This window comes from Erpetoichthys calabaricus, chromosome 1 (genome assembly GCF_900747795.2).
Source record: "Erpetoichthys calabaricus chromosome 1, fErpCal1.3, whole genome shotgun sequence".
NCBI classification, from domain to species: domain Eukaryota; kingdom Metazoa; phylum Chordata; class Cladistia; order Polypteriformes; family Polypteridae; genus Erpetoichthys; species Erpetoichthys calabaricus.
The window spans coordinates 120,455,629-120,473,111 of NC_041394.2; the positions used below are offsets into that span (position 1 = coordinate 120,455,629).

The 17,483-nt window shown below is 37.0% G+C and overlaps 1 protein-coding gene across 1 annotated transcript in view; it reads left to right on the forward strand.

Moving 5' to 3' along the window:
* Positions 1 to 4,294: 4,294 nt before the first annotated feature.
* The window catches only part of LOC114655070 (docking protein 2), a 121,117-nt gene continuing 107,928 nt past the window's right edge, over positions 4,295 to 17,483 (forward strand). Inside the window, exons 1-2 of the mRNA XM_028805970.2 lie at positions 4,295 to 4,485; positions 13,162 to 13,467. Coding sequence (XP_028661803.2) covers positions 4,426 to 4,485; positions 13,162 to 13,467 — 366 coding nt within the window. The 5' untranslated portion in view covers positions 4,295 to 4,425. The remainder of the gene's footprint in view (positions 4,486 to 13,161; positions 13,468 to 17,483) is intronic.

Consider the following 17,483-nt stretch of genomic DNA (forward strand, 5'->3'; position numbering starts at 1 on the left):
GTTTGCATCCTGAAAGAATGTTTTGTACGTTTGCATTCATTTTATTACAGATTGGGCTGTTGTCTTTGTTTTCAACCCACTGGTGGAGGTTCTGGGGGCATAGTAGTGTATAATAGGTTTTCCTTATCATGACATTAAGCCACACTTGTGGGGTTTTCCGGATGTCTGCCTAGCTTACCCCTTTGCTTATGGTAGTATCCCACAATGTATGAATCCCACAGTTTTAATTTTTGTGTCATTTCTGATTGTGTTCCTCATTTTGTGTCTAGGTTTTGGCCTTTTTGTTTTGTGAAGAACACCCAGAAAGGTAATGGAGAAAGTTAACCATGACTTGGTGCCTATATTGATTATCTGGTCCATTGCCAGGGTTATGGCATTGAGAAATGGTCAAGGGTCCATTATAAGTATATATGGTAAATAAAATCCATATTCATCATCCTGGCAAATCTGATGGACGTGTCTGGAGTCTGCATGTTAAGAAGACATTAGCAATTACCAATTTTAATTTAATTTACTTCATTTTCCCTAAATCTTCTTTCATGTTTAGTTTAAACTTGTATGTAAGTGTCTGGGTATAAAACGCAAAGAATTCTCTTTTATTGCTTGTTTTTTGTTTTAAGTTATTTTTAACAAAGTGATCAATAAATCTTTATATCACAATGCTACTTTGCTTTTCATGGATGCTGCCATTTTGTGGACTTGCTATCTAGGGATGATTGGAAGTGCGTAGTACGTGACATCACCATTGTGATGATATAAAAGTTAGCATTGTGCACTTTATGGTTCTCCATGATTGTGGATATCTGAAAAATCTTTGCCCCACCCATTATGTGCTCATGTGATCTCCTTGGCTTTTTGAGTCTTTATTTTCTGATTTTGTACATTTCTTTGGATTGGATTTAAAATCATACCTAATGCCTTAACAGCAATATTCAGAGTAATACCAAATGAAATTAAAGTGTTCTATGAAAAAAATCAGCTGTGATATCATATACCACACTGCTTGCAAGAAGACGTATTTTCGTCAATTGGAAGAATTCCAGTCCCCCTCTAAAACTCATTGGGAAGTTCTATATTGTCTCAAATTGGAAAAAATCTCTTGAAGAGGATCTGTTAAGAATATTTTACGAATTTGGCACAGAACTAATGAACATAATTCTAAAGTAAACATGCCAGGCTGAACCATTATATTTTATTTGCTGTTTCTTTTAAGTAAATAACCATTATAAATGAAAGTCTCTAGATGTATAGCACACTTGTGTTCAGTGCAGACTTTCATGGATTTTACTTGCCTAGGTTATTTTCATTTGTTTGCCTACACAACAAGTGCAGCAGTTAAGCGTGAAGACACCTGAGGGTCCACTGGTACCTTGCATTAGCATAAAGGTGAAATATTATGTGTCAGGTGTGTGAATCAACTTTGCTTTTTATAGGGAAGGATTTTAAGGGTGTATAGGGGAAGGATACATAGGCAACACGGTTACTTACACATTTTCTTTCTTCATCACCAAAACAGAAGACCATTCCCAAGAAGAACAAGCCTGCCTCCACCTCTTCTGCTTGATCAACTTTTAAAACTACTTGCAGGAAGTTCTAGTCAGATGATGACCATCCTTCTAAGAAGTGATACAAGTCTGAATTTCATTTTAACACACACACTTCTTACAGCTGCTCACCTGGCTCATGGAATACTTCAATAAAGAAATCAACTATGGCCACTTATAACATATCTCATTGTTTTAGTTCATTCTGCTGCAAAATTTTTGAAAACACTTTTAAGTGTTTATTAATTGTTTGGTGTTTGCTAGAAAGTGTATTTTTAACTGCAGCACTCTTTACTTTTTTATGAGGTGGAGCAACTATAGCTGTTTTTGTCCTCTTCTTGCTCATCAGTCCAGAATGCAATCTGCTCTTTTCAAAGGTAACCATTAATAGCTCATGTATAAAAGGTTATTTGCCAAATAATACTGTTAGGGTGTTACGTATGTCTATGTATTTTATTGTTGTTTCTGAGTTGCTATGTGTTATCTTTATGCATTGTACGTTTAACATTATATACTGTCACTTTAAATGTAATTATGTTTCATGTTCTTTGTGGATGGGGCCCCAAGATGCAGGGCCACTTTGACATCACCATCACCCTCAGGCTGTTTAGATGAAACCCAAAGGAGAGCTCAGAAAAGGTGCAATAGTCTGTTTTTCAAAGTTTTTTTTTTTTGATGGTGTATTTTGTCATGAACTGGAGTCAGAACCATACAGGGAAGGAGTGTGAAGCCTCCAAAAGGCCTCCTTTGCCTGCCTGGAAAAAGCCTTAACCCAACAGGCGTAATTCAGCTCCACTGCTTTCTGGGCTTTGCAGGCCCAAAATGCATTTAGGCTCAAAACTGATCTTAAATGTTCTAAAATATAACAATGCCTAGCAAGGGAAAATAAACCATAAAAACCTTTGTCTTGCTGAGATTAATCCATATTTAACCCTTAAAAATAAAAAAAATATTTATTCATAAATTGAAAAATGAAACAAAAATGTTCAAAGATCTAAAAACAAGGCAATCTAATGGCTAACAGGTCTCAATATGCAAATCCAATAAAAAAATCTAGAAAACTCAAAAGCAGGTTTGCACCCTTAAAAACTTCAAGACATATAAATCCCAAATGGGAGAGAGGAACCATATTAACTGAATTTGTGAATTTCCCCTTGGGATTAATAAAGTATCTATCTATCTATCTATCTATCTATCTATCTATCTATCTATCTATCTATCTATCTATCTATCTATCTATCTATCTATCTATCTATCTATCTATCTAAAGAACCATGGCAAAAATATAAATAGACTAGTCCGAAGAAGCAAAATACGATTTTGCCTCCAGATTTGATACCCAAAAATCAAACAAAGCCAAAAAAAGCCAGATAATCAAACAGAGAAAAATCTTCAGAAAGAGGAGCCAAACAATACGACCAGAAGCTCATACCTCAGCATTAGGCAGATGCCTTCTCAGGTCTTTAACTAGGGATCAGCTCGCCACCACGGCTGTAACATTAAAGGGTCCTGTCCCCATCGGTTCAACAAGACAATTAACTAATATAAACATACTTAGTTATTACAAAGTAATTCAAACAATGACAGTAGCACGAAAGCTTTAAAAAGTTAAATGAATATATGCCAAATAGTTAAATAGTAAAGCTGAATCCATAATTGTAAGAACCCACCTGTCATGTTTCAGTCAGGGTTTGTCCCCTGGATAGGGTCCAAAGTCTTGTTTCATGTCTTTTTTGCTTATTTTTGTACTATTTATTTATGTTAATATTGACCTATTATTATTTGATCTTGACTTTGTCTGTAAGCTGCCTGTATTATGTTCCAAGTGTTTTGTGGGTGGACCATCAAGAGGCAGGACCACCTGCCAATCACCGCTAGGACCTGCCCTCCACCCTGGGTCTTCCACAGTTCCCGTTGGTTCATTTCGAACCTGCCTGAGAGTGTTGAGTTTACTTGTGCCTTTTTGTGTGTTATTTTTTGTGAAATACTGGATTTTTGATTTGTTTGTTCTGTTTTTGACTTGGTCTTAGATTTTTCTTTTAGGACTTGTTCACTTTGGATTGCTCTTGCGGGCAATTCTGTTTTGCTTAGTGTGCTCAGTGGAGCTTCATGTACTTTTTGTTTTGTGAAATAATCCTTTTTATTTTATAAAGATTTGGTGCTTGTCCTTATTACTAGCCAGGGCTTGATGGTGATATCCATCTTTGGAAGTGCTTTTGGAACGTACTGGGGCTAATGAGCTTTGGGACTCCAAATTCACAACACCACCACAGCCTTGAATTAAGTCTGTAGGTTCAAAACCCTAAATAGAGTTGGCAAGTAAAGAAATTGTATGAAAAACAAATCTTTATAAAAAACATACTGTATATACAGTAACATATTTTGTAATGCTCCAGTTTAGGTTTATTCACAGTTCTTCAAGAACAGGATAGCTTAAATGAGAAATGAAAAAGGAAGCTATTTTCTGTGACCAAACATTATTAAGAGCTAATAGAGATATCAATTGTAAGGAAGCAAAACTAATAACAGATAAATTTGCATTTTCACAAGTTAGCTGAATAGCCAGGTATTAAGTTGGTAAATTATGAAGAGAGGATGTTTAAGACTGTGCTTGCTATAAATAGCTGCGGTCATGAGATTAAAATGGGTAAGTCTTGTTACTCATGAACCTTGCACTGAGAAGAAGAAAAAAAAAACACTGCAGGCATTTCTGTCTGTGAAAAATGATGAAGGAAGTCGACTAAGGAACAGCTAACACGTCACAGCTTAAACCACAAAAGAACTTTGTGCCTGTTGTGCATTTGACAAGTATCTCAGTGTGAAGAAAAGTGCAAGAGAGAAAGGACTGAAACACACTGAAAAAGAGAGGCTCTGTGCTAACATGGAGGGAGCCATCAAGAAGCAAGGCATGCTGTACCTTCAACAGCAGCGATTTGGGAAGGTAAGATGCAAACATCTGGAAGGTGGGTCATGGTAGGGGTAACGGACCTTTATTGCTTTCTGGGTTAGAATACTGTTTGAGGAGACATGTGAACTACAAAACCTTGAAAGAAGACTAAAGTGGAAGGAGAGACAGATTTGAGCACAGATCTGAGGTGAGAACTGGGTTGTGCTCACTAGGCAAATGCTACATTAGTTTGAGTTGACTGATGGGAACTGATGAATTTGCAAGCTTCCTAAATTTCAGTCTTTTTCTACCAAGGTGATAAGTTGCTTAGACATTTTATACTTTTATAAACAATACATACAATTAGACTAAGGTATCTGTGAGTTTTTTGTCAATTGTAACCTTTCAGTTAAGACTGAAGACCCTTGTTTTTTCTCTTGTTTTCTAGAAGTCTTCTTCCTGTATTAGTTCTCTGAAATGGACTCTGCCTTATCTAGTATCTCTACTTAGAGGCACTTGTGCAGTTCCCTGTTATAATTGCTACGTTTTGTCTCCATTCTTCTTGTTTCTTTTTATCACTGTCTCATCTAGAGTTCAGGAAATATATATTTTTAAACGGTATATTTAAATCAAATGAACAGTAGGCTTGAAAATGACTGATTTTAAAATCATAGTTATTCACCTCACTGGTTAAGCACACTACTGTGCTTTCTAGCAATTCCCCTAGCCATTCAGTACATTTCATTTGGACAATTAATTAACAGCTTATCTTTTTTGTTATTGGCTAATACTGTTTGTTTTCATTGTAGTCCTTTAAATGTTATAATTATAGCACATCTACCCATCCATTGTTGGAATTTGCTTTTTACATTACAGTATTAGATAAAAAGATTTAACTTTACTGTGGTGGGCTGGCGCCCTGCCCGGGGTTTGTTTCCTGCCTTGTGCCCTGTGTTGGCTGGGATTGGCTCCAGCAGACCCCCGTGACTCTGTAGTTAGGATATAGCGGGTTGGATAATGGATAGATGGATGGATTTAACTTTATTTGTCCCCAGAGGAAATTGTTTTATTGCCGATTGTCAGAAAACATGCTATTTATCTACTTTACTAGTTTAGATGAACATCACAAAGTTAATAAAAAAATAAACTGATAGATATCAAACATTGTTGCATTTGAATTCAGAATAATCACGTAGTTAAGCTCGTTGATCGCTCTAGATGAACGTAGTAGACTTCATCCCCCAGCCATTACTACACCACTGAACACCTAATTGTCTCTCTAAAAGATCAAATATTACCACTCACACTTACCTATAAAATTATAAACAATTAATGTGTTCACATCTTAACAGTATGCGGTTGGTGGCAAACCTGAAATGCCAGGATTTTTGATGAGAAGATGACAGAAGTTCTCCCACTGTGTGCAGTGAAGTTTTTCAACTTTTCCTGTCATTCTGCAGTAGAGAGGCCAACATGATGTTTGTCAACAACTAGTTGCTTTAGTAGATATGCATCTTATGCTACTCAAGAAATAACTTAAGGACTTTTGGAGATCTAACCAAAAGAAATGATGCATGGAAAAGAAATGCTGCTAAACTTAATATACATATTTTTGTAGAATGGCTCATATAGTCATAAGTGTGGGCTACCAACTTGCTAAAGCTATCACACTTTTTACATCTGACAACATAGCCTGTTTCGGTTATTAAAAAAACTAATTTATCTTGAATGTTTTGCTGAGTATGATAATTCAAGACATTTACATTTACTTGCATAAAAGATCATTTTATCCAAAGTGACTTACAAAAGAGGTCAACATAATCAAGTAAAGACTGAAAACAAGTTTAACAGGACAAGATTACAAAATTGAACACAACAAGTGAAAAGCTCGGACCATTGTGCATCTTAATATCACTTAGACAGAAACAAGGCTGTTTTCAAACACTTCTTATACACATTCTCGGAGTCAGAATTTTGAATGAAGGGTAGGCAGCTCATATATGCGCTTGGAGCTACGTAAGAAATTAGTCTAGATTGAGATTTGATGCAGTGAAGAGGTGGCATCACCAGACATAGTTCATCAGCAGACAAGAGTAGGCGAGAAGAAACAGAGGACCTCGCAAGTGTCTCTACATAAACAGCTGCTTACTCATTCACTACTCTGTAGGCAATCAAGTGTCTGAACTTAATATATGCTGCTAAAGGGAACCAATGTGGTTATCTGAAAAGAGAAGTGACATGTGCCTGCCTCAGCTGTTTGAACACCAGACATACCACTGCATTTTGAATCCTTTGCAGCAGCTTGGTGAACATACCAGTACTCCTACCAGCAGGGAGCTGCAGTAGTCTAGACATGACAAGACCAAAGCCTGGACCAAGAAAATGTAATGCTAACATTAGGCTATGGCATTACGATCCTGCCAAATAACCATAGCAAATTTTATTCTGCATCAGGGGTGGGTAATATCAGTCCTGGAGGGCTTCAGTGGCTGAAGTTTTCGTTCCAACCCGATTGCTTAATTAGAAACTAGTCTTTGCCTGTCTCAGATCTTATTTAATGGCTTGTTAGTTATATTAATTTTTTTTCCTTTCAAAGGATATTTGAAGCATAAACTGGATAATTTTCAGTCTGTCACATTTTTCTCTTATATGTTTTATTAACCCAAATAGTGCACAATGAATCCTTCACAGGTGTAAATGGAAACAATTTAAACAGAGACCTGATGGCTCCTTTGTCATTTGCACCTTATTGCTAGTAAGCAGCTATTAAAAACAGTGAATGCAGCTGTTTAAAACTGAAATAAGCAATTAAGGGTGGGAAACCTTAACAAGTGAGACCACTAAAATGAAGCATCAAAATGTCACTTGAGCAATAAGTGCTTCATCAGCAATAATTGATTTCTCATAAAGAAACTGGGTTGGTACAAAATCCTGCAGCCACTGTGGCCCTACAATGCTGCCCACCCCTGTACTACATGTACTGCCATGCCTATATAATTTTTGCTGCAGTGGTCATACCCATGGCGTAGCCTTCTTTATCATCATGTGAATGATCTATTAGTGTACTTAACTTGAATTGCTCTGCTACAGAAGTTAATGTGAAATCTAGGGTTTCTTTATTATAACCGCACTTTGCATTACATGCTTTACATATAATGATAGGGCCATGGACAAAAGATCCTAGCAATAACACGAGGAGAACTAAGCCATAAAGTTAAGGAAACAGACCTCCCTTAAAATCGTAGTAGAGGAGTCACTAGACTTGACAGACAGGTACTGGGATGACGAGACATCAGTAGAAAAATCTGCTTCTGCATCGTTAGGATCAATCCACTTAACTCTCCAAGCAGAAGTCCACCTTCCAGAGATCTGACTAGATGTGGCAGGGCTATCCTACTAGATTCAAACAAGTTTTTATGTGAATGATATTCAGTAAAGGCACTGCATTAGCTACTAATAGCAGAATATTATGAGAATACAGCTAAATCCATGATAAAAAACATGAGGACACAGTTGGAAACTTGGTAAGGGTAAATTCCACATAATCATTAGGATGTTTTTTTCTCACACAAAGTCACAGATACATGGAATAAACTACCAAGTAATGTGGTAGACAGTAGGACTTTAGGGACTTGATGCTAAAAAAGAAATGTTATTTTGGAAGAATTAAATGGATAGGATTGGTGAGCTTGATTGGGCCATTTTGCTTGTTCTCATCTAAATCTTTGTAATGTTCTCAGAAAAAAAAATATATGAATAGAGAAATGTTGAACAGATGTGGGTAACAAATAATTAAGTGATCCTTACCTGATATAAATCTCACTTACCTTTAGGCCACAATCATAGGAAATTCCTGTAAACGTACAGAATAAAGTTAATACTGTCTATCAACCACTTCTAAAGCTTAGGGAGGTTAGTGTTAATATCTCTCAATTTCAGGAGCCTGGTTTTATAGCCAAGCCCAGTCACTTGCTATGTAGACCTTTTGTGCTTCCTCTGTATTAATGTGTGTTTTTTCCCAACATACCCTGTTTTTCCACCCAGATTCTGAATATGTTCACAACAGAGTATTATTATAGAGTAGTAGTATTAGTAGAGTAGAGTAGAGTAGTAGTAGTATTATAGACAGTATTATCTCTCAAATGTTTTAACTCACCTTGGATCAAGGCATCAGTCAAGTAATAATAAGAAAGTGTGAGAACACTACTTGGCTTGGATATTAAGTCTCATTTCTAGTGAAAGAAAATTAGGTGTTTATTTTTTCTATTATTTTTGTTATTCCAGCACTTTTACATTTTCCTTCCAAAAGGATGAGTCTCTTTATTAATATATGTAGCTGATGATTGTCCTTAATACTGTATACCACAAAATTATGGAATTCAAAGCTGTGTGCAAAACACCCCACTATAAATCAGGGGATCCTGTTACTGCTTAGTGTGGCTGAACACTGAAATCCTCTGTAGAATATACAATAAATGAACTACGTACTAAGTGATACCACACTTAGAATATGCATGTCTTAAGTAGACAAATCACATCTTACACAGTTATGCACTCAGCAAACAAAAGCCATATAACTTGTACTTCGGACTAGCATCAAGCAGAGGTCTTACTTTTCTGAACTCATGCATACTTAGACACTGAGTACGAAAGATTGCAGCACTCTAATCCTTCTCCTTCTGCTGAACAGTGACTCCCTTTAAATGGCGCGCCAATCTTCCCATCGACCCAATGCAAACTCGCTGACAGCAGGGAATTGAAGTCCTCTTGGTAACTTTGCCATCGCTTCACTGCAATAATGCACTTGTCCTCATATAGAGAGAATGTTGTCAAATAAACTTTGCCAATGTTGCCCATTAGATGCTTTATGAGAATATCTGGTTTATCCTGCCCCAACTGTTTACCATTTAGCAACTTCTTCTTAAACGGATTTTTGCAATTTATGCCATTTTCTATGGCTAAACACACTCGATTGGACAAGGCCATTCTCTTCTTTGCCTTAACCTGATACTTTTCTGTGCTGCTAACCAGACAATGAAAAGGGCACTGAGCCAAATCATAAGACATGGAACTATCACCACATGGCGCTATGACTACACTCTGAGAGCCGACAGACAACCTAGTACAGTTGCATTAGTAATTTATATATTTAGCTTCTTTTTTTCAAAAACATTTTAATATCTGACTAACACATTATAAAACTTAATTTTAAACAATCAAAATGTATTTATCTGATACAAAAGAAGTATTGACATTTTTGTTTGTAAAAACAGGTGTGATTGTGCCCAAGTGTTCATTTTGGATTAAACACCACTGGTAGAAACCAGAGTTCCAGGAAACCCCCTTTGGTCTAAGAAGCCTGAGAAGATTCTACTCAGACAGTGATTGGTTGAAAATTTAACTCAGGTCACAAAGCTGCGAGGCAGAAACTCAAATTCTTGTACCACAATTCTGCACATTTAAAACCTTGGGAGAATATTACTTATACACTTCTAAAGTTACAATGGGTACCTGTCCCTTTCAGCATTCAATATAAACTTCTCCTTTTAGTTTTTTTTTAGTTCATAGTCTAGCCCCACCTTGCCTGTCTTCTTTATTATGTGTATCTATTCCATCATGTTCACTTTGCTCCTTGGACTCCTTGCTGTTAACTATTCCACTACATAGATTGCGCACCATGGATGATAGGCCTTTTAGTGTGTCAGAACTACAGTTATGGAATGCCTTGCCTTTTGAGCTGCATACAGTAACCTTACTTTCTGTTTATAAATCTAAATTTAAAACCTATCTTTTTAATGTTGCTTTTTGTTGTTGTTGTCAATTATGTTTGTATATGGGACTGTTTCATGTTATGTATATTGTTGTACAATGTCCTTGGGTACCTTGAAAGGAGCTCTTAAGTAAAATATCTTATTATTATTGGACAATAAATAAATACACATGTACTAATTAATCCTTTCTTAAATTAAACATGTTTGTTTTAATAATGTTGCCGGTGCAGGGTCATCTCTTATTGTGACAGCAAAGAATCCTGCATTCTTGCAAAATGTCATGAGACATGCTGCTATTCACTCCATTGTAAGTTTGTATCTAGCAGCCAGCGCTCTCGTAGTGGGCTTTAAACACCTATGAACACCTAGCAGTATTGGTAAAATGAATGAAGGAATGATAATGGTGACAATTTCTACCTTGACTGCACATCTTTGAAAGTCAGCTGTCAATGTTTTACCATTTTGGATGGAAGCAAGCATTCGCAACTCATCTCAAAGAAATGGTCACTTAAGAAGGTCAGTCGACTGAAGACTGTTCTATTTGTACTGTTCATGTCAATACACTCAAAGAATATCACTTGTTACAGCTGAGCTTCCACAAACACACATACTAGTATTTTGAACTATAGGGGATTCGTTCTTGTGTGTATTTTAGATCAGTTGTTCTTGTGTTTATTTTTATTGTAAATGACTCTTGTGCTCTTGTCATATAGATGCTGAATTTCCTAGTTTGTATTTCAATCAGTACTATTAGTTCATGTTTGCTTTTATAGATTCTCGGTAGTGTTTGTTTCCTTCTGCTTTATAGTAGATTGAATTATCTCATGCTGTATTTACAGTATATCTTGCTGCTTTGCATTGGAGTTTGCATGCTTTATAAAGAACACTGTGAATGTGTACTCCGTGAAAGGTGCTACATTTGATGAAACCTCACTGAAAATAAAATCATTTAGTATTCAGACAAATATCTCATGAAGGAAATGTTTTTTGTTGTAACTAAGTCAGTTGCATTTAAACATCAAATACAAATATATAGTCGGGGACAGCCTGGAAGCCTACTTGATATATAGGATTTACTATGGTTCTGCCCTTATCCCTTCCCATTATAAACTGTTTGCCCTGATTGTTCCTCTCTATGTCTGTTGCTATGCTATGCTAATTACAGAACCACAAGAGGGAGTGCAGAGGACATAAACCAGGAGAATTCTTCAAGATTATTGTTCATAATTACCTTTTCAATACCCCATCTAGAGTTGCTGTGTATTTCGTGTTTTGCTGTGGTTTTTCTAGTGTGTTGTGTTTTTGGCTTTGGGTTTATCATGTTTTGCTTTTTATTATGTATTTTCAAAAATTTCCCATTTTTTAACTTTTTTTTATTTCTTCCTTTTTTGGATTTACCTACTGTTTTCTCTTTGACCTATAACCTGTTTTTTGGATTTCCATGTTTGGACTTCTATAAATAGATAAGAGTTGTTTCATCTGGATCTACAAAACTACTTTGGTACACACAGCTAACTGTACTTTATAGAGCTGCACACTATTCTGCAGGCCTTTGAGTCAATGTTTCTACCGGGAAAGCCTATGCCGAGGCTTTATGCAACACTCTCTTCCAATGAGTGGGTTATTCTGATCAATGTTTGCTTGACAGATACACCATAAGGATAACAGCAACTGTCATGCCTCAGCAACTCACAATCAGTCACACACAAATACACGAAGACTTTTTGATTAACACACTGCACACAGATAACCTCTCACCTGTTTTTTGGATTTCCATTTTTGGATTTTGGACTTGTATAATAAATAAGAGTTGTTACAGTTGTTCGAGATCTGCAAAACTACTTTGGTACACACAGCTAACTGTACTTTATAGAGTGGCACACTGCACTGCAGGCTATAAGGATAGTAGTAATTGTCATTCCACAGTGACCCACAATCAGTCACACACAACTCCATGAAGACATATTGATTAATACACAGCACTTAAGGTCAAGATTTTAATGTTGATGCCTCTCACGGACTGTGCATAAGTAATTTTATGAAATCTCATAGCTGTAGTGTTGATTGACTTGAGACAGAAGACGGGTGAAAAGATCTTGGTGGCTTGATGGCACTCTGCAAACGTTAAACGAAACTACAGTAGGAAGTAATGAATCACTGATTTAGTAAGTGGTACATGCCACTCTCTTTAGCTGCTTCCTGCCCTCATCAGAGAGATTACCATACCAAATAGTGACAGAGAAGGTCAAAACATATTCAATAATGTACTCGTGATAAATGGTCATAGCATCCTGCAACACTCCAAACGAATTTATGAATGTATCATGAAAAGGACTTTTCTATCGTAATTTGCTTTACTTAAAACTACAGTATATAACACATACATATGCATTGATTGGTACTGTATATGCTTAGCAAATTTCAATTGATTTTCTTCATATTACAATATATGGCAGAGACTACAGAGCACAAGTTGATGTTCATTTTGCAGAAAGAAAAATTTAAATTAATTAACATTCATCACTGGTTTTCTTAAAAAGGAAAAAGTTTTGGAGATGGTATAATGGTAAATGCTGTTGAGCAATCTGAGTTTAAGTCCATGTGTCCATGTGAAATTTAAATATTTTCCCTTTGTTTCAATGATTTTTTCCACCTGGTATTCTGGGTTTTCCCCTTCAAATCCCCTAAAAGCATGAGCATTAAATCGTCCCTGTATGAGTGAGTGACTGAGTGTGTGTTTATGAGTGTACTCCATACTGGAGCCCAGTCCCTTCCAGCACCTCCATGCCTGCTGGAATAGTGTTCAGTTGCACAGGACTGCAATACTTGAAATAAGCAGGCTTGAAAAATAAATGAATGAGTGGGTAAGTGATTGGATCTATTGTGCACTTAGAAAATGAAATATTTTGCATGACATTTTAAGCTTGTATTTATTTGTCTGTTATTTTTTTCTTCACAGAAATGGAAAAAAACCTGGTGTGTTGTGTACGGAGAAAGCATCTGTTCCATTGCCAGGATTGAAATCCTAGAATTTAAAGATGGGGTGAACATTTCAGAGAAATCTGAGAAAATGCTGAAAAAACAGGACAATAAAAAAGTCATCAAATTAAATGACTGTATTCGTGTAACAGACATCGAGATGGATGGCTGTCCAAAGGAGTCAATACCATTCCTGGTGGAAACAACTGAGAAGCTCTACGTGTTTGCTGCTGAGAGCTCAGAAATGGAAGACTGGGTCCAGACCCTCTGCGAGTTGGCTTTTCCAGTGTGTTCATACGGTTTGCACTTCTACCGCTTATTTGTTTCTCTAACGTAACCTGAATAGACTTAACTTTTATAAAAAATACAGTTTGAATTAAGCTATTTAAAAGTCAACACAAAGTTTAAAGACCTCATTTAGTGCTAATCCATGCTTTTAGTTCTATGGCTGCTTTGTCAATTATGTGATAATGGAGAGCCAGATCCCAGCACTTTAAAGTTCAAGGCAAGAAGAAATCTTGGATGGAATGCCAGTCCATCTTGAAATTACACTCCCAAACACACCATTCCGCAAGGGCAATTTAGAGAAAATTTATGCAGACACTGAAAAATGCAAGCAGACACAGAGAGATCTCACCAAAGTGACAATGACATTTTCCAGATGAGGAATTAAACTCGAGCCCTAGGCAGCAGTACTACTATGACACTTTGATAGTAAAATAATAAATAAATAAGATAAACTAATGCACCAGCACAGAACCTTAGTAGCTGGGCTGCTGACTCACATTTCTAGGGCTCAGTTTTCAATCTGATCTTTGATAGATTTGAGAGACATCAGAGATGTACAGGGTAGACCTCTTGACAGTTCTAAACCAGTATTGGTGTATGTAGATGTATTAGTGAGTTGGTTCATGTCTTGGTCTCAGTACTGCTGGGATAGGCAGGTTCATAAAATTGATAGATGGAATATAAAGTGATGAAGTTAGGAAGTATTGAGATTTTAAAGATGGCATAGGACTCAAAATATAAAAAAGCAAAAAGGACCTCAATTCCATGACTATCCATTCATTTTTTCTAGCCAATATAATACTATGACAGGATCTGACAGAGTTTGGGCCTCTTCGGACATCTTTCATTAAAAACAGGAAGGGAAGTTCTTATAGTGCCATCCACACCCAGAATGACACTAAATAGGGAACACTACACACAATGAAAAAAAAGAAAAAAAAAACAAAAGAAGGTTAAAATAAATAAAGGAAAAACAAAACCCAGCTATCACTTTGGGTTTGACCTACACTAGATTTAAACCCTTTAAGTCGAGTAGGGTGGCTCAGCCACTTTCTCACTTCAAAGTATGATAAAGCTGCCTCTTCAACACCCACCACCATCACTCAGACACTCTCTTTCTCTAGTCTTGGGTTTCACCCTTGACTCCTCTTCTTATATACAGTTTAAAACTGGCCCCTCCTACTTTTCTCAGTTGTTAAGCAACATTAAATGCATTGCAATTACATGAACAGAAGGACTAGTGATATAAAGCAGGAGATCTCCATGAGTGTCCTTTCTGTAACATTGAGTTTATTGTATATGGAAACGGCCAGGGTGCCATCATGGGTGGAGTTTGACATTTCTGTTTTGAGTGTTTGGGGGGAGGGGTGGCAGACAATTTTTAGTGTCATCTCCCACTGCTTATTTACATCACACGCCATGCTAAACATGGTAAACTGTGTGTAATCTAAATTCACCATAAAAACTAAATCTCACTTACATTAACTCATTTAAAGCATCACATTTATGAAACCATACACAAACCATACCGTTAACAATTTTATAGTATTCATTCATCCAAACATCTTCTGCTATTTCAGGGCAGGGTTGTGGGGCAGCTGGAATCTATCTCACCAAATAACAGATGCAGGCAGGAAGCATCCCTGGCCAGTCACGGGGTAAACACACACTCACACACACCAGAGACAGATTAGCATTGCCAACTCATCTAACCTGAGTCCACATGTCTTTGGACTGTGGTAGGAAACCCATGTGGACACACATACACACTACATGCAGGGTGTGCCCAGGATGATACCTCCACACTCCTTACTACGACACAGCAGTGCTATCACTGTGTCACTGTGCAACATATTCTTAACATATTTACATTAACTGTGGCTTTAAAAAAACAGAGGAAAAATAATAATACTTTATTTGACATTTATTTAATATCATAATGCATCCAATGGGGATCTTTGGGGGAGTTTGTCATGTCTCTGTTGTTTTTGTTTCTAGACTTGCACTCTCATGATTGCATGCTTTGCAAGACTATCCCAATGGAGTGATGCTCCACTATCCTGTCTCCTGGCATAACTTTCTTTCACTTCAGGAGCCAACATTGGTCTCTTGAGATGGGGTGCCAACTACCTCTGAAAGTGCATTCAGTCCACACACCACTGACACTTGGCCTTACTTGATACTGCCCGTGAGTCTTTTCCCCATCGCACTTCCCATCTCAAGACTAAAAACATTCACTACTTTGAGCAGGGTTCCTCACTCAAGGTCCTGGTGCCTCATACATAACGCCGTGTGTAGAATTCACACTAAAACATGGCGTACAGACAAAAGCGGAAATGTGCGTATGCAAAAAAAAAAATCCATGCATAAATCTGTGCGTTCGCCAACTTCCATATTCTTCTGCTCCATAAATCCCGGTCAGCGTGAAAAGTAACACACCTGCTGTCCCGCCCCGTCTCCTCCCAGAATTATGCCTTTTTGAATATACAAATCAATATAAATAGCCCTTAAGCTCAGCATTCTTTGAAAAGACAATGGCAAAAGCACTGGGGAAAGCAGAAGAATTTCAGTGAATACCAAGTGGAGGCAAGGAAAAACATACTATTTGTTGGTTTAAACAGTGGTAAAAACAACAAAAGGAAGTTGATCAAGTGACAGAGAGTGTCGGAGAAACTCGAAAGCTCAAGTTCACAAAGTCGCACAGTGCCCGAAATAAAAAAGAAGTTGTCAGATATCAAAGTCGCCATGAAAAGGCGAGTCATAGCCCACCGTCTGAGTGTCATATGAAAGCTTATTAGGGTACAGAGAAAAGAAAAAAAAAATAGGGACACAGTGAGAAAAAAGTTTGAAATGTCAACTTTAATCTCAAAATTTCCACTTTAATCACATAGTTTATTTTGTCGTTAAAGTAGAACATCATAAACTTCATCTTTAAATCATTTAATTTACTAGTTTCTCAAATACCATCGTAACTAAAGTAGCACATAAAATGCTTTGTTTTATATGTGCTCTGTGTGTGTGAATCACTGCGTGCTTCTTAAACTGGCTTTGTCTTCCTCCGACAGGACATAGGATCCATTACATTCGTGATATTACAGCTCTCTGAATAATTAAAATACTGAGATGTATACTTGATATCATTTTCATGATGATAGGAGTTAAAGCATGTTATTAAACATGGGGACATGGTGCCGCAGTGATAGTGACGAGCTGGCGCCCTGTCAAGAGATTGTTCCTGCCTCCCGCAAGATGCTTGCTGTGCTGTGCGCAACCTTCGATGAAATAATTTACTGCAGCAGTACTGTTTCTTTCAAACGTACTAACCCCCAATTCCTGTCCTTTCTTTTCTTTCTCCAAATACCCAATCGCCACACAATCAGCTCTGTAATAGATGTTAAGCCATCTGTAAGCTTAGAACGCCAATTCTTCAAAACGTTTAAGGAACATTGAAATATCTTCGTAGTACATGTTTAATTATTCTATCCATCTATCCTTCCAGTGTCACGCCAGCCCAGCAAGAAGATAGCACAAGGCAGGAACAATCCCTGAATGGGTGCCAGCTCGTCACTAGCGCTGAGACACTGTGTCCTCACATGTTTAATTATTAACAATATAGATTACTTAAATAATATTAACATTTAATCTGTATAATGTAATAAACATATTTTGCTTCATTTCATCTTAAAATTATATCGTCATCATATGTAAATAAGCACTTTATAAAGTGGCTCAGGTTGTGCAATATTATATCTGTATTGCAAGTTTACAGTGAGGTAATTGTACTTATAAATACAAACAATTCTACAAGGAGCACTTGATGGACTGATTGAGTGCGTTTATAGTTCTTGGAATGAAACTGTTTCTGAACCACAATGTCCCTACAGGAAGAGCTCTGAAGTGTTTGTCATATAAGTGCAGTTCAAATAGACTCTGTGCATGGCTGAGGCAGCATGTGCTTGATGCTGTATACCAATAATTTTCTTTCCGATCAGCTGCTGTAGAGCTGTAATTCCA